The sequence below is a fragment of the Hipposideros armiger genome, unplaced genomic scaffold, assembly GCF_001890085.2.
Source record: "Hipposideros armiger isolate ML-2016 unplaced genomic scaffold, ASM189008v1 scaffold_620, whole genome shotgun sequence".
Lineage (NCBI taxonomy): Eukaryota > Metazoa > Chordata > Mammalia > Chiroptera > Hipposideridae > Hipposideros > Hipposideros armiger.
In genome coordinates, this window is record NW_017731970.1 from 698,247 (window position 1) to 715,620 (window position 17,374).

The following is a 17,374-nucleotide window of genomic DNA, read 5'->3' on the forward strand; positions in this document are numbered from 1 at the left end:
TTTATAATCCACACCCAGCTCTACTGCCACTAGCTGTGTGGCACTAGCTGTTCCAAAGGCCAAATGAGGTTACTGCACAGGAAAAGGATATGGAACCCATAAATTGCTACATGTACAGTATTCCGTAGATGACCTTTAAGGTCCCTTCCAACTCTGAAACAATTCTATTATATATCCAGAATTCAAACTGGAAAGCTCAAATAAAATGGTGGGGGGCGCTGACACAGTAGCAGGTCACAGCCCAGAGAGTATAATTAATCAAATGCAGTCACTAACTTTTGGCGATGTCTACCCAATACCTTCTCTGTAAAATTATCCTCCAGTCCCATAGGAAGGCCCATCCTTAGCAGTCATATTTGTACTCAGTAAACACACTCCTGTGGTCCCAGCTGATGGGACTAGGCAGGCTCACGGATCTAGGCAAGCCTATAAGATTCTCTCTTCTGAGAATATGGAACTAGGACTAAAAAACAGCTCCCAAGCATGTGGTTGGAAACAAAAGATATAAATTCAGGGGCTGGAAGACAAGTAGACATCTTCTGCCACATGAACAAAGAAGCGGAGAAAAACAATACACATTGATAGTATGTTAATTTATGTCTTTTACTGCTAGAGAACAAAATCTAACCAAATTCCCTCCTGACAGTCTACTGTATAAGCTTCATATATAAATTATTAAGCCCTACATAAAACTGTTGACTGAATGATGGTTAGATTAAAATCCATGTGAGAGAAATCAAAAAGATATTTTTAAAAAGGCTGTTCAGTGAGTAGAATCATTAAGCAATGCTTTCACAGACAAAATTTAAAAGACTGAAAATAGCAAGTGCTGGAGAAGATGGGGAACAACTGGCACACACGGGCTGGTGGGAATGTAAAATGGTACAGCTACTTAGGAAAACAATTTCTATCAAGTTCCCACACAAACCAGCCAATTCACTCCCTAGGTAATGACCCGCTCCCCTGAAGGAAAGCACACGTCCACAAAAAGATCTGTACAAGAATCTTCACAGCAGCTTTGTTAGTAATAGTCGAAAACTGAAGACAATCCAAATGCTCATCTCAGGAGAATAAAGTGTAGAATATTCTTCAGCAATAAGGAAAGAACTATTGACAATGCAACAACATGGATGAATCTTAAAAACATTATGCTGAACAAAAAAGCCAGGCACAAAAGAGTACACACTGTATCACTCCATTTACATGAAGCTCTAGAACAGGCAAAATTAAGCTATGATGACAGAAGTCAGATAGTGGTTGACACATGGGAGAGGGGGCTGACTATGAAAAGGCATGTGTGACATACTAAAATTCATGGGATAAAGGTAAAGCAGTGCTTCTAGGAAAACTTATAGTTGTAAATATCTGTATTACAAGAGAAGATTTCAATCAATAACCTAACCTTCCACCTTAAGAAACTAGAAAAAGGGTAAACTAAATCAAAGAAAGCAGAAAAAAGGAAGTATCAATAATACAGATTAGAACAGAAATAAATGAAAAAAAGAACAAAAAAGCAATAAAGGAAATCAAGGAAACCAAAGTTTCTTCTTTGAAAAGATCAATAAAATTGACAAATTTTTGGCTATACCGACAAAGAAAAAAAGAAGACTCAGATTACTAAAATCAGGAATAAAAGAGGGAACATTATTACCGATCTTAAAGAAATAAAATGATTATAATGAACAACTTTATGCCAACAAATTAGATAACCTACATGAAATGAACAAATCCGTAGATAGACACAAACTACTGAAACTGACTCAAGGAGAAATAGAAAATCTGAAAAGACCTATAACAAGAGATTGAATTAGTAATCAAATAAGAAAAGTGTGGACCAGATAATTTCACTGGTGAATTCTACCGAATTAAATAATTGACATGAATCCAGACAAAGGCATAACAAGAAGACAACTTACACACCAACAGCCCTTATGAATTCAGACGAAAAAACTCAACAAAATACTAGCAAATTGAATCCAGCAACATACAAAAAGGATAATACACCCAAACCAAATGGAATTTATCCCAGGAATGCAGGTCAGTTCAATACCCTTTTCGTGATAAAAAACACTCAATAAACTAGGACAGAATGGAACTCCCTCAACTGATAAAGGCCATCTATGGAAAAGCCACAGTTAACATCATACTTAATGGTAAAAGACTGAATGCTTCCACCAAAGATCAGGAACCAGACAAGGGTCTCTCCTCTTGCTACTTCTATTCAACATTGTACTGGAGGTTCTAGTTAGGGCAATTAGGCAAGGAAAAGAAATAGAAGGCATCCAGATTGGAAAGGAAGAATTAAAATGATCTCTATTCACAGACGACATGATCCTGTATACAAAAAATTCTAAAGAATTCACAAAACTATTGGAACTAATAAACGAGTTCAGCAAGGCTGCAGGATACAAGATCTACAAAACTCAGTCATATTTCTATACACTAGCAATGAACAATCCAAAAATTAAATTAAGAAAATTCCACTTATAAAGCATCAGAAAGAAATATTTACAAATAAATTTAATTTAAAAGTGCAAGATTTGTACACTGAACACCAGAAAACATCACTGAAAGAAACTAAAGACCTAAATAAATGAAAAGATCCAATTTTCATAGATTGGAAGACTTAACATTGCTACGATGACAATATTCCTCAAATTGATCCACAGAACCAATAAATTCCAATCAAAATCCCAGCAGCCATTTTTGCCTAAATGACAAGATGATTCTAAAATAAACAAAATGTGACATAGGTCCATACGATGGAATATTATTCAGTAACAAAAAGGAATGAAGGACTAATACATGCTATGACATGGATGAATCTTGAAAAGAGTATGCTAAGTAAAATAAGCCAGACACAAAAGGTCACATATAATTCCGTTTATATGAAATGTCCAAAATACACAGATCTATAGAGGCAGAAAGATTCGTTGCTGCCTAGATCTGGGAGGGATGAAGGAATTGAGGCAAGTTACAAATAAAAGGTAGGGGGTTTCTTTCGGGAGTAATGAAAATACCCTATAATGAGCTATAGTGAAGGTTGCAGACCCTGTGGATACACTAACAGCCATTAAATTGCACACTTTAAGTGGATGAATTGTATGGTATGTGAATTACATTTCAATAAAGCTATTAAATTAAAACAGAATTAGTCTGAGTCTCCTTCTACCCAACCCTCCCCTTTCTCTGAACACTAAGGAAAGACATAATGTATCTTTTAAAAGCGGGAAATCTAAATGCTAACCCCTTTGATTCTCTTCCTTCTTTAAACACTATTTGTAATCTCAATTTCAAAAGCCCCCAGTTAAATACACACCTCTGTCACTTTCTGTGCCTCTGAAGCAACTCTTTGCACGGTTGTAAAACAAATGTTGAATTCCTGAATGATGGAAGGATATAAACTGTTGAAGTCCAGAAGCAAAATGAACTTATCATAAAAGCCTGCAATAAAAAAGCCACTTTACCAAAAGTGTTTTAAAAAACCAGATTTGTCAAAACATCACATTTTAAAAAACACACAAAAAAAACCACAAAACAAACAAAAAACATCACATTAGAAGTAACTATATTCTGAAACATATTAGAAATATACTATCCAGAGCTGTGAGGTAGACAAAAGGAAAAAACCGAGGCGAGTAGGTACCACTCCCTAAAAATGACTTGCATTAGAGTGAAAACTCAGGTCACAAAAGAAAAAAGAACTCCTCTGTCACCCTGAAATCAGCTACAAGTGATCCTTTCTCCAGCAGTCCCCAAAATAGATCATTATGATGGGCAAACACCTTCCCATATCAATTACATTAGGCAGATGTCATATCCATTTCAAAAACATGTTAACTTCTCCTTCAAGCATTCTCCCCCCACCACCTACCCTCCCACCTCCACCCCAAAATGTTTAGTGTTCTCTACCAGTGAGTGGTTACATATATATTTTACAATCACACCTTCACAGAATAAAATGGACAGCACACTTACCTGGATACAAACTGTGCTAAAATCAGACAAGAGATGTATACGCAAATATAAATGTCAGTAGTGGAACGATCCACCCTTTTCACTGGTAAAGGGTGAACAGAAAGCTACTATTTTTCTCTAGGACATTCACAAAGAGTGTTCTTCACCTTAAGAAGAAACTGAGTAAACGTAAATGTCCACTATGAAGACAATATTAACAATAGCAAATATATATTAATAGCTTACTCTGTGTCAGGCTCTATACTACACAATCGCTTCTATTGTTTAAATCCCTGTGTGGCAGAGCTTATTCTTATCCCCATTTTACAGAAGAGGAAACTGAGGCTTACAGAGATTAAACAGGAAGCCCAAGATCACACAGCCAGAATTCAATTCCAGACCTACCTAACACCAAGGGACTACTGATCTGTTTTATTATAACTAATAAAAAATGTTTCCTCTTTGTGAGGGGTGAAAAGTATAACTATTGCATTGTTTTGTACACCTGAAACTAACACAAAAAAAATGTTTCCTACTCAAGAGTTTAAATTACTTGATAAAATTCACAATAGGGCCGGCCGAGTGGCGCGCTGGTTAAGAACTGGCTTGGGACGCCAGAGGGCCTCGGTTCGGATCCCACATATGAGGGCCAGTGACACTGCCCTCCACAGCTAAGATGCTGAACAACAGCTCAACCTGGAGCTGGGCTGTCGTGAGTTGCCGGCAACGGCATAGGCTGCACTCCCTGTGGCAGTGGGTTGCCATGGGCTACCGTATGTAGCCAGCAGCCAGCGTGAGCAACCCTCCAGAAGCTGGCGACCGGTCTGCCTCAGCCGGGAAGAGTGCAATGATGGTGCCAACTTGGGCCAGTGAAGCTACGTCCTCCACCACTAGACTGAAGAACAAAAGGACAGCAACTTGTCTGTTCCCCTTCCCCCAATTCCCCATCACTGTTCCCATCCCCCCAGTTCCCCAATAAAAATCTTTAAAAAAAATTCACAATAATTCCTGAACAACATGAATACACTTGACACCACTCATCTGTACACTTAAAAATGGTTAAGATGGTAAAAAAAAAAGGTTCTTTCTACTCTGTGTACCACAAACATCTCCTTTGCTATTCATGACAAGAGGGAAACATTATTCTCCTGTTAAAGTTCAGGTTGGTGGTTACTGTCTGTACTTTCTTTAATTTTGCTGTCCAATTCAACTGGTCCTGGCAGGCTAGGCAGAGGAAGAGCCCAGCATCCAAAAGAGGGTGGAAGAAGACAAATAGCTGTACACTCGACTAGGAGTTGGCAAATTCTGTGCAGAGCACATCCAGCCTACCCACTGTGTATCACTCATGAGCTGAGAATAGTTTTAACATCTTTAAATGGTTGAAAAAATAAGAAGACAGTATTTCGTGATATATGAAAATTACACAAAAGTTAAATTTCGCTGTCTATAAATAAAGCTTTCTTGGAACGGCAAAAAAAAAGGATTCATATTAATTCATGCCAGGTGACTGCAAACAAGATTTTCACATGAACATAAGGCATAAAATAATGTTATAAGACCTATTTGCTAACCTACTAACTATAATTCAGGTCTTCTAGTTTCTCAAGCCTAGCTCTGCATTAATAAAATTCCTTAACACCAGGGGCAAACCAGTTGACTGTCCAGCCTTACCAACTTTAGGGTCCAATACCAAGCCTCCAGCATAAGCTGCTTTCTTCCGTCCTTTCTTGTATTTACTGGTATCTCCATCATTGTCTTCATCTTCATCTACCTAATATCGAATGGAAAGATAACCTCACCAGTCAGCAACTAATCAACTAATTAAGAAGTTTTATGATTCCCCCCCTTTTTCCAAAAGCAGTACACAATTCTAACAAACATTCTTTACATTTAGTTAGTGGACCTACCTGTGAGTAAGACAGTTATTGTAATATGTTCAAATGAATGCCAAGCATGGTAGTTATTGAAACAAAAACTATATCTCTGAGCTAATAAATATGCAACTTCTAATTTAAAATATTTCTGAATTCATAAACTTCATATTTTTAAATCAAGGAATACTAAAAATACCACTCTTCAAATTATGTAAAATTAGAGATTATAGAATCCTCTTAAATTCAAACTAATATTAATGATGTAAAAATACAAAATATCTCATAGATATTACCATTATTTTTGTTAATATAGACACCTTAAAATAAGTATATGTCCATATACTGGAAATTCATTCCCAAGTAGTTTATTAATGGGTAACATTCAATGCCTCAGCAGAAGTCAGATTTCTCTGTTAATATTCCCTATACCAATTTTGATAACATATGTAAAACAAGTAAATACAAGAATCTGAATCATTTTAGCATTAAATTCCCATTCTGAATCAATTACTATCAGTGCCCATAACACAGTAAATAAGCTAAATTTTGGTCCCAATGTGATGATGGCCACTTCATAAATCTGACTGTGGTGACTTTAATCCTACTAGTACATAAGAATGCAACAATGCAATACAAAAAGACTCACAGGTTTAAGAAAGTAAAAGATTTAACCGCCATGTAACTTTGGATAGGGCTAAGGTGGAGAAACATTTCCCCATCAGAGAGACCTAATGCCTCCCTCAAAGAATTTCATAGTGCTTAAGTAATTTTTATCTGTACAAAGAAAAGGAAAAAATGACCACACAAACGCAACAGAACAAACTTCACTTGGTTTCTACAGTATACAGGGGATTAATTACTTTGGAAGCAGATGTTATCACAACCAAAAAAGCTATATAGGTAATAAAAGGGGGGATAAGAAAAGGCAAAACAGTATACAATATTGGACCCACCAGTTTCTGCTGAGGTTTCCTGAAAATCTGCTTGTCAGGTACAATATAGTTGTTTTCATAAAATGCATGAAGCAACAAAAACTCATTACGCTCGGCTCGTCCACCCATCAGCGTCCTAGACTATTAAATAGAGTTTCTTTTTTAAATTTGAGCTCAAAATCACAGCAAACAAGAGCAACGTGGAATTGGTAAATTTAATCAGAGCACCTCCTTCAGAATCATTCCTCATAACAAGGGCTGTTTTTTTAAAAAGGTACTGAAATATTTCTAGCATTTTCTTTAAGCATTCTAGTTAAAAGGAGACAAAGAGAGCTTAAAATACTAACAACTTGGGCTATTTCTTTACTCCCAAATGGACCATTCCAGAAATGAGACACATCCAGATGTTAGAGATGATCCTTATATTCACCCACATTTCAACACGCTGCACCTGGTTTCCCTCCCCCTCCTCCCAGCCAGTTCTTCATTTTACAAAAGAAGCCCAGCTTTCAGAATACAAGTCACTCATTTTATAAGCATGCATTTGGACTCATTATCATATAACAACTACCCCAAGCAAACACTGAATCCAACAGGAAATGCTTTTTCCCCCTTTCTAAGTTAAATTTACCATAATGTTCCCAGCGATGTTAGTGATCTGCAATGCTAATGGCAGAACATTCAGCTCACACATGATCTGCAAAATGAACCTGGCATCTTTCCAGGTGTGTTCCAACAGGTACAACAGATGAGAAGGTTCACTGTACAGAAAAGTAAGAGTGAAACAGAATCAAGTAATGAAAAGAAACAATGACTACAACCAGAACCCCATAAAATATTACAAAAAATTTCTGGTATAAGTAACTTCAGAGCAACGGCACCTTGCCCTTGGAAACAATTTAAAATAACATTGGAGAGAAACTAGGAATTCATTCATACCATTGATCTCAAGGCCATTCCCCAAAACACAAAAAAATCCCACAAAGATAAAGGGAAGTTATGTGTTAACTACAACCTGAAAATGACCTAAATCCTTTCCCTCATTGCATTCGGTATGTATGTATCGCATGCCTACTAGGTGCCAGGCATTGTTCTAGATGCTGCCTGTAACCCAGGCAGACAAAAATTCCTGTCCTCATGGGGCTTGTGTCCTCATGGGGGAGACAGAGTATAAATAACAAATTAAATATATGGTATGTTACATAATGCAAAGCTAAGGGGGGGAATTAAGAAGCAATGGGAATATATGTCAGGAACAGAGACTGAATTTTCAGTTAGGAAACCAGGGAAGAGTTCAGAGAATAATTGGGTATCTGAGGGAAGAGGATTCCAGGCAGACAGAACAACACATTCAAAGGCACTGAGCTGAGTGCAAATCCGGCAGCTCTAGGACAAGGAAGGAGATCACTGGCCGCAACAGAGAGCATGATGGAGAGAACAGTAGCAGATAAGGACAGGGTTAATGGCAGAGAGACACCCTTGTAGGTCAAAAGTAGGACTTTGGTTTTTACTCTGAATGAAACAGGAAATCACCGGAAGATTTTGGGCAGAGTGCCATATCTGACCGAACTGGAGCAAGATAACTCTGGTTCCTAGTTTGAGAACAGACAGCAAGGGATCAAAGGGAAAAGCAAGACCAGTGAGGATCCTAATATAAGGCCCAGTCATCCAGGGCAAAAAGGGTGGGTCCAATGGAAGGGAAAAGAAGTGGTCAGATCCAGACCTATATTAAAGATAGAGCAGACAGGATTTCTTGATGGACCAAACACAGATGTCAGAGAGGAATCAAAGATCCCTCAGAGGTTTGGAGCCGAGGATGACTTTGGAGGTTTCCAGCAATACTAGAACAAAGAGTTTCCATTATTAAAGGAAAAACTACACAAGGAAGCTAGAGGAGAAGATCAGGAGCTCAGTTTTTGAACAAGTTCATTTGGAGGTTCATGTTATTAGACACCAAGTAGAACAGGCAGGACTTCAGGGGAGAGGTCTAAGCTGAAGACATGCAGGTGGGAGGAATCAGCACCCACAGGTAGTGAAATACCTGAGACTTGCTGAGATCACTTTAAGGGGAAGCGCAGTCAGAAAGAGAAGCAGTGCTCAGAAAGGACTCAGGAGGTATGGGCAGAAAACAAGGAGAAATGGCCCAAGGGGTATAAGAAACCTTATTTAAGAAATAATCAAGCACACACGTCACAGATTGTGTAAATTATACATACTGGGGGTGCCAAAAAAACATATACACATAAGTTGTATCATCTTTTGTTATGGGTATATATTATTACAATTTTAATACAGTTTTTTCCCCTCTTTAAATTTAAATACCATTTTTTGGCACCCTCTGTGTATATAGTCACAGGATGTGGAGTACAGCATAGGGAATAGTCAATGGTATAATAACAGTTATATATGATGTCAGATGGGTAGCAGATGGGGGGGTTATCACTTTGTGAGGGGTGTAAATGTCTAATCATTATGTTGTTTTCTACACCTGAAACTAATATAAAAAATAAAAGTAGGGCCGGCCGAGTGGCGCGATGGTTAAGAACTCGCTTGGGATGCCAGAGGGCCCCGGTTCGGATCCCACATATGAGGGCCAGTGACACTGCCCTCCGCAGCTGAGATGCTGAACAACAGCTCAACCTGGAGCTGGGCTGCCATGAGTCGCCGGCGACGGCGTGGGCTGCAGTCCCTGTGGCAGTGGATTGCCATGCATGGGCTACCGTGTGTGGCCAGCAGCCAGCGTGAGCGGCCAGCAGCCGCAGTGAGCGGCCGTCCAGAAGCCGGCGACTGATCTGCCTCGCCCGGGAAGAGCGCAGTGATGGTGCCAACTTGGGCCAGTGAAGCAACATCCTCCACAACTAGACTGAAGAACAAAACGACAGCAACTTGTCTGTTCCCCTTCCCCCAACTCCCCAGCACTGTTCCCATCCCCCCAATTCCCCAATAAAAAAATCTTTAAAAAAATAAAAATAAAAATAAAAATAAATAAAAGTAAATTTAAAAAAATAATCAAGCACAAAGTTTCAGTTATGCAAAATGATTACGTTCTAGAGATCTAATGTACAGCAATTTGACCAGAGTTAACAATACTGTATCCTATACTTGAAATTCACTAGAGGGTAAATCATAAATGTTCTTACCACACACAAAAAAATGATCGTGAGGTAATGGATATGTTAATTAGCCTGATTGTGGTGATTATTTTACAATGTATGCGTATACCAAACATCAAGCTGTATACCGTAAATAAATATTGGGTTGTCGAAAAAGTCATGACACATGTTTGCAACAGATGGCACTAGTTCATTTTTGGAAGTACTATAATCATTCACATCTATGTTATTGCTACGTCATTTGACAGCTGACGGTTTTAGCTTCATTCTAAAAAAAATTGAGCAATTTGGTTGAGTTTTGGAGATTTTACAAGTTGAAGATGGAAGGCAAAACTGTGCATTTTTGCCATATTTTACTGTTTTACTTCCATAAAGGGAAGAACGCATGTCAAGCTTCTGAAAAGTTGCATAAAGTTTACAGTGACAATGCTCTACAAGAACGTCAGTGCCAACGATGGTTCATGAAATTCCGTGCTGGTGATTTTTATCTCAACGACGTTCCTAGGTCAGGGAGTCCCACCGAGGTTGATGATGACAAAATAAAGGCATTGATCGAGTCAAACCCAAGTTACACGACACGAGAGATTGCAGAAACATTGAACATCCATCATTCAAGCATTTGCGACTACCTGAAGAAGCTGGGATACGTAAGCAAGCTCAATATTTGGGTTCCGCATAAACTCAAAGAAGTTCATTTGATGGCGCATATAAACATCTGCAATATGCTCATTAAACGTGAGGAAAATGATCCTTTTTTGAAGCGACTGATAACTGGTGATGAGAAGTGGGTTGTTTACAACAATGTGGTGCACAAACGGTCTTGGTTCCGACGTGATGATTCGCCTCAAACGACATTGAAAGCAGACATTCATCAGAGGAAGGTTGTGCTCTCAGCGTGGTGGGATTTTAAAGGTGTCATGTTTTTCGACCTCCTACCAAGGAACCAAACAATCAATTCGAATGTGTACTGTTGGCAATTGGACAGTTTGAATGAATCCATCATCCAGAAACGTCCAGACCTTGTTAATTATAAAAGAGTTGCGTTCCATCGCGACAACGTGAGACCACACACAAGTCTGATTACCAGTCAAAAATTATTGGAGCTTGGATGGGATGTGTTGCCACACCCACACCATACTCGCGTGGCCTTACGCCATCAGACTTCCACTTGTTTCGCTCTCTTCAAAACTCCTTGCGTGGTATAACGTTCAATTCAGATGAGGCTGTCAATCAGCACCTTGTTCAGTTTTTCACAAATAAAGACAGAGCCTTTTATGAACGAGGAATTATGAAGCTCACTGAAAGATGGCAAAAGGTTATCAAACAAAACGGGCAGTATATCATTGATTGATCTTTGTTCTTTATATAAATAAATGACCTTTGAAAAACATAGACAAAATACGTCATGACTTTTCTGACAACCCAATACAATGTTTATGTCACTTCTACCTCAATAAACTTGGAAAAAAGAAAAAAAGGGAGCACTATGTCTAAATAACTTAATGATTTCTCAGTCTTTATATTTCCAAAAATTTCCACTAATCCTGAATTAATGAACTACGGATGGAAACCTAAATATTACATCAACTTCCAAACCGCTCTTAGAAAACATCAAGATGGTGTTAAGTGAGGGAGATACAGATAAACTGATCCAATTAGAATAATTCAAGAGGCAAAACAGTTCAAATTATTCATGTAATAGAGATGGTGGTGCTGCCATGAAGACAGACAATTTTCTGCTCCATGGCACCACACACCTCTGTCCCCCTCCTGCGTAAGAACGATAATGGTGTCTTGCTGTTGCTAATTTCAAGACATATGCTGAAGCATCCAGGATCATACCTGTACATATTTCGTACATTTTCCATTGAGATTACAACCCTTTCCATTTTCAGAATCTGTTGAACAAGCTCAGACAAATGGTAGCTTTTACAACGCATCAATTCCTTTGCTGAAATTTCCACATCACAGATCATTCGGCCACAGGTAGCGTTTCTTTCACCAAATCCACTCCTGCCCTACAAGGCGAAGACAAAAAGCAAATCCAGAGAACATTTCGTTCTAAGGAAAAGCAGACTCTGAGAACATTTCATTCTAACTTGCTTTGAGGTTAGCCCAAAAATTACAATGATGAAACTCATGCTGCCATCCATCCATTCATTCAGTCATCAATCAAACATGTTTGAATAACACCATTCTAGGCATTCGGCATACAGCAATGAGCAAAACAGAAAAGATTCCTGATCTTATTTGAACTATACAATAAAAAATAGATATCATAAATAAGAAATGATACAGTTTTAGGAGGCAATAAGTATATAGAAAAGGGAAAAATAGAGCAGAGTAAGGAGAACAAGGAATTTGGGACAGCTGCATCTTAAGAGCAGGGGTAGTCAGGGCAGACCTCATGGAGAAGATGCCATATAAGGAAACCCTTCAAGAGGGTAAGCAATTAGTTAAGCAACTGTTCACATGAAGTATTATTAATGACTCTATCACCTCAGAGATAGGAATAAGGAAAGAGGCAAGAACAGTGGGCTCAATTCCAATCTATAGCAGCACAATCCTCTGGAGAGTATTATAAAAGGTACAGATTCCTAAGCTCTCTGATGAGGCAACATCCCCAGTTTATTTATAAGCTTTACATAAAATAAGATTTCAAGACTGAGCAGTATCAGGCTTAGGAAATGAAGGTGCTTCATAAAAAAAACCACCAAAATCTCCGTAAGTGAAGTAAGCATGTAGAATGAAAGTGTGTGGGCTTTAAGAGTCAGGTGGGCCTGGGTTCAAAATCTCAGTTCTTCCCCTTACTAGCTCTATGACCCTGAACAAGTTCTGTTACCCCTGTGAGAATGTACCAAAAAACTGGAGTTGCTGGGAGAGATAACTAACACAGAAGGCAATGAACAGGGAAAGCACTTAACCCCCTGCCTTCTTATCCATTCAGTGTCAGCTCCCTCCCATTCTTCGTTCGCATTGCCTTCCTAAGGATCACACTCAATGATTTTAGAACACTGCAGCTCTGCTCTAAGGGCTAGTGCTCCGGTGCTGCTGAAGTGGAGGTAGCATCCAAGTATATGTGCTGTCTCTAGATTCTAACAGCTGATCTGAAAAATCGCCAGGGGCTTTTACCGATAAAATGCTCGATTCAAAGGAAAAGATGCTTAGTGCCAAAGTTAGAATGTCCTGTCACAAGACAACCAATTCCTAGTCAAAGAAGCATATAAAAAGTCAAATAAAGAAGCAAGATTTTGAAAATTGTTATTACCCCAAGCTTTGGCATGTTGGATCGCTTCAGTCGACCTATCTTGGACCAGTAGGGAACTTTGCACACATTAATTCTCTGTAGTAAAACTTCTAGTTCAAACCCATAAATATTATGACCCTAGTCAGAAAAAGAAGGCAGTCAATAACATTATAACAAACACAAATTAGAGGATTTATCTTCATATGCATAGAATTTCTTTGCCCTTTCTTTTTCTGGTCTCTAATTGAAGGCATCATGAACTTACCTCCAACTGGGGTCCTTTCTTCTTCAGGAATTTATTCATCAGCAGCATTCATTAGCCTTGACATTCACAAGGCTGCTAAGCAGATTGCTGGAATAAACTTTATCTCATCCTAATTGATGCAAGGTTAATACGATGTCTTTTAATTTGCAGTTCAGGCCTCACAATCTCAGAGGCAAATGCAAATTTTAATGTCCATAATTTTTACATGATCAGTAAAAGCTGTATTCAAACAATCCCATTTTACTTCCTTATAAACCAACAACCTGTCTTGTGTTGTGTGGTCATTTACATAGACTTCTCAGAAAACTCAGGAACTGCATTTAGTTTCTTCCTAAAAAACTTAGCTCGAACACTACTGACTTAGACAATCAAATGTGCAACAAAATAAATATATAATACCACTTGATAGTTCAAATAAAAACCTTGTTAAAAAAAGGAAACAAAACTGTACTAAGTAGAAAATATCTCAAAAACGTAACCAAATTCTCCACGTCTATGATGATAATTTCCATCATGTGAATAATATGGTTCACTGCCTATGTTTATTAAAAAACAAGATGAAGTTTAAAATAAATCAGGTCAATAAATAGATTTATTGTTAATAATTATAGTTAAAAATATATATCACTACATATTTATGGCAGTTTTGCCTATTAAGAGACCCAAAGGAAGTGAGGATGTCTCATTTCCAAATTATGTCTGGAATTAGGGACTCAAACCCATGTCAGGATTCTCTCTTACATCAGTTCAGATTTCTCACTCCCAGACTTGGCTCTAACACCTATGGCAGGCCAGCCACCTTAGGCGCCATAACATATTCTTGGGGCTCAAGAGAGAGACTGCTAGTGGAGACTGGTTGAGAGCCTAGTGCTGAGCCAGACCCCACGGTAGGGCACTGTGGACAGAGTCTTCCTGGCACTTTCAAGATGGGTCCTGAAATATCAGAAGGGAAGTGGGTGCAGGGACACTGGTGACAACCTACAGGTTCTCGGTACTTTGGCTACACCATCATCAGGAAATGTGTCCAAGAGCAAAAATAAACATGAAGAAATCTATGGCAAACCTTTTTTTCAAGGCTTCAATGTAACCAAATTACCAATAACACATTTAAAATACAGGCATTTATAGCCTACTTTCCTCCAAAAAAAAAACAAAAGCACAATATAACTTGACTGATCTGTTAACCCAGAAAAAAAGTCAAAAGGAAGGACTCCTATGAAGAAGTCTACAAACTCAGGAAGGCCAGGGGAAACAAAATAACATGTTGCTCTGTGACTCTTAGGAATTGGGGCAAAAATTCAATGAACTATTACTTCTTTCTATCTTGTGGGAGCATACTCAGTTGTCAAGAGAAAAAAAGATTCCTAGCCCTGAGCTCTCAAAGAAAGATATCAAAGAGATCCACTGAGCTCATAAATTTTAAAATACTTCTATTTGGGGGACTGGCACCAAAGCAAGGGAAATAACTCTTGTGACCACTATACAGCTGGGCCACTAAGCCAACATTTTGGAGACACCAACAATTGACACTAGTTTACTTACTTATGGGCTGGTCTCTAAGTGTTAATAACTGCAGCAGCCTAAACTTCAACAATAATTCATGAGTTGTTTTTCAATTAGAAGAACAACACTATCTTGTAGTGGGCTGGGATTTTTCCCCCCTTTCTATTAGCAGAAAGTATAGCAATTCCCACCAGTCCACTGGGTCATTTTTACTCTGAAAAGATCCTTTGCCAATCAAGTCACAGTGTAAAGAACTAAGGGGTGAGCGAAGAGCTCTCCCACGACATGATCAAACATCTACTTACCACAATGATATCAGGGTCAATTTTGTGAACTTTTGCAAGGAAAAAACCTAGCAGTGTTCTTTCTGTTGCAGCAACCTCAACCTTCACATTCTGTTAGACAAAAAGAAACCAGTTATTTACTCTTAACTTGCAAGTATTATACGCTGGCTCCTTGTTTAAAAGAAACCATCCAGCTCCAAACTAAATGCAGCAATGAAATCTGTGATTCTAGGTTTTGCCTTAATAATTGCATAAAATCTCTGAGGAGCTCATTCTAGTAATAAGTGTGTGAATGAAGCAAAATTTTAAGTGTTGAGCACTATCAAGTGCAGAAATGTTCCCCCATAGGGACACGCTTGTACATCTGGACACATTTTATATATAGCACATGAATCACACAGTACCTACCAAAAACATTGCATAATTTCTTATATAATCCCTGGTAGACTTCACTGTTTATGGATTTACCACATTAAGAAGTCCCATGGATTGTATAAACGAATTTCAAATAGTAGTGTAAGAACCTATAAATAAGAAACTAAACTAAAAGCAAAACACACATTTCAGAATTACAAATGTCTTAAATATAAATAAAACCTATCTTCACACAAAAGGCTTCCACTTGGATTACTAACTATAAATCAGGTGTTCAAAAGATCCACTCTTATTAAGACTCTCTTAAAATGGAAGTGGATGGCTATGTTTTCTATAACCAGCTCAGCTAAAAAAGTATCAGTTTGACTCTAACAGAATTTTTCTAGGTCATTCTACTTGGATAGGTAATTCAGGGAACTTCACAAATAATAGCCTGGCCCAATAGTACTCCCAGGCTACTGGACTTCTCAAGCCAATTTGAAATAAGTGGAAACCTGACAAGGTTGCTAACTTTTAATTTTGTCAAGTGAGAACATTAAAAAAAGAAAACCTACAAATTTACCAACACCATTTCATAACAGAAACAACACACTCCACAAAAAGAAATACTTGATATTGAATATATTTACCTTTGTGAAAAATCTCACTACATTATCCAATTCCCCACCCATTTTATTAAAGACCCATGGAGCATACTGGGAGTTAACTTCTTCGTGGAGTATACTGGAAGTTTAGAGATCACTGATCCATTGGTGCAAGCCTCCTTTACCCTTTCCAATACATGTCTGCTTTAATATCCACATTGTTGCCAACTTCACTTGGCTTTTAAGGGGAGATGCAGCACTCTACCCTACACTTTCCTAAACCAGTAATCACATAATCATGCATGTTGGAAAAGCTTCCTATTAAACTAGCTAAAGGAGAATTTGAGTCTATCCATCTACTCAGACACTGCAGGATCCATTTTCAAGTGGTGAAACATTTAAAACATTGTTAAATAATGCTTCTAGTTTTGTATTTCTAATACATTTTTAATGAGTTAATGCTACACTCCAATCTACCAATAGGTCTAATTAATGAACATATAAAATAGCCTGTTTCTACTAATCCACAACATCCTCCTTTTATCTTTCTACACAAATAGATGCTCATATTTAAAGGGAATAAACAATGAGTTCTTTACCTTTTTCTTAATGATGTCACTGAAGCCATATGGAAAAATACAGTCCTTTGGTTTAGACACAACTGTAAGAAGGAAAAAAAATAAAATTTCCAACACCCATCTTAGCCAATTTCAAGTAGATATACACTTCATTTTTCTGAATGGAACCTGTCTTAAATGGAGAGAGTTAAGAGGATCAAGTATTTCCATTGGTCATGTTGGACCTCAAAAGAACAGCCAAAACAAACAATCCTAAAATTGGTAGGGAACCACAAAAGACCCCCAATAGCCAAAGCAATCTTAGGAAACAAAAAAACAGGAGGCATCACCCTCCCTGGTTTCAAACTATATTACAACGCTATAGTAATCAAAACAATATGCTATTAGCATAAAAACAAACATATAAATCAATGGAATGGAATCGAAAACACAGAAATAAACACACACACATGTGTACACATGCATAGTCAATTAATTTATGACAAAGGAGTCAAGAATAAATGGTGCTGAGAACACTGGACAGCCACATGCAAAAGAATGAAACTGGGGCCGGCCGAGTGGCGCGGTGCTTAAGAGCTGGCTTGGGACGCCAGAGGGCCCTGGTTCGGATCCCACATATCAGGGCAAGTGACACTGCCCTCTACAGCTAAGATGCTGAACAA

General features: G+C 38.2%; 1 protein-coding gene across 1 annotated transcript in view; it reads right to left on the reverse strand.

Annotated features, from left to right (window-relative positions):
• The window catches only part of POLA1 (DNA polymerase alpha 1, catalytic subunit), a 319,056-nt gene that overhangs the window by 254,455 nt on the left and 47,227 nt on the right, over positions 1 to 17,374 (reverse strand). Inside the window, exons 17-24 of the mRNA XM_019625246.1 lie at positions 16,734 to 16,795; positions 15,197 to 15,286; positions 13,145 to 13,261; positions 11,719 to 11,894; positions 7,395 to 7,524; positions 6,785 to 6,904; positions 5,629 to 5,728; positions 3,320 to 3,444 (exon numbers count right to left, since the gene is read on the reverse strand). Coding sequence (XP_019480791.1) covers positions 3,320 to 3,444; positions 5,629 to 5,728; positions 6,785 to 6,904; positions 7,395 to 7,524; positions 11,719 to 11,894; positions 13,145 to 13,261; positions 15,197 to 15,286; positions 16,734 to 16,795 — 920 coding nt within the window. The remainder of the gene's footprint in view (positions 1 to 3,319; positions 3,445 to 5,628; positions 5,729 to 6,784; positions 6,905 to 7,394; positions 7,525 to 11,718; positions 11,895 to 13,144; positions 13,262 to 15,196; positions 15,287 to 16,733; positions 16,796 to 17,374) is intronic.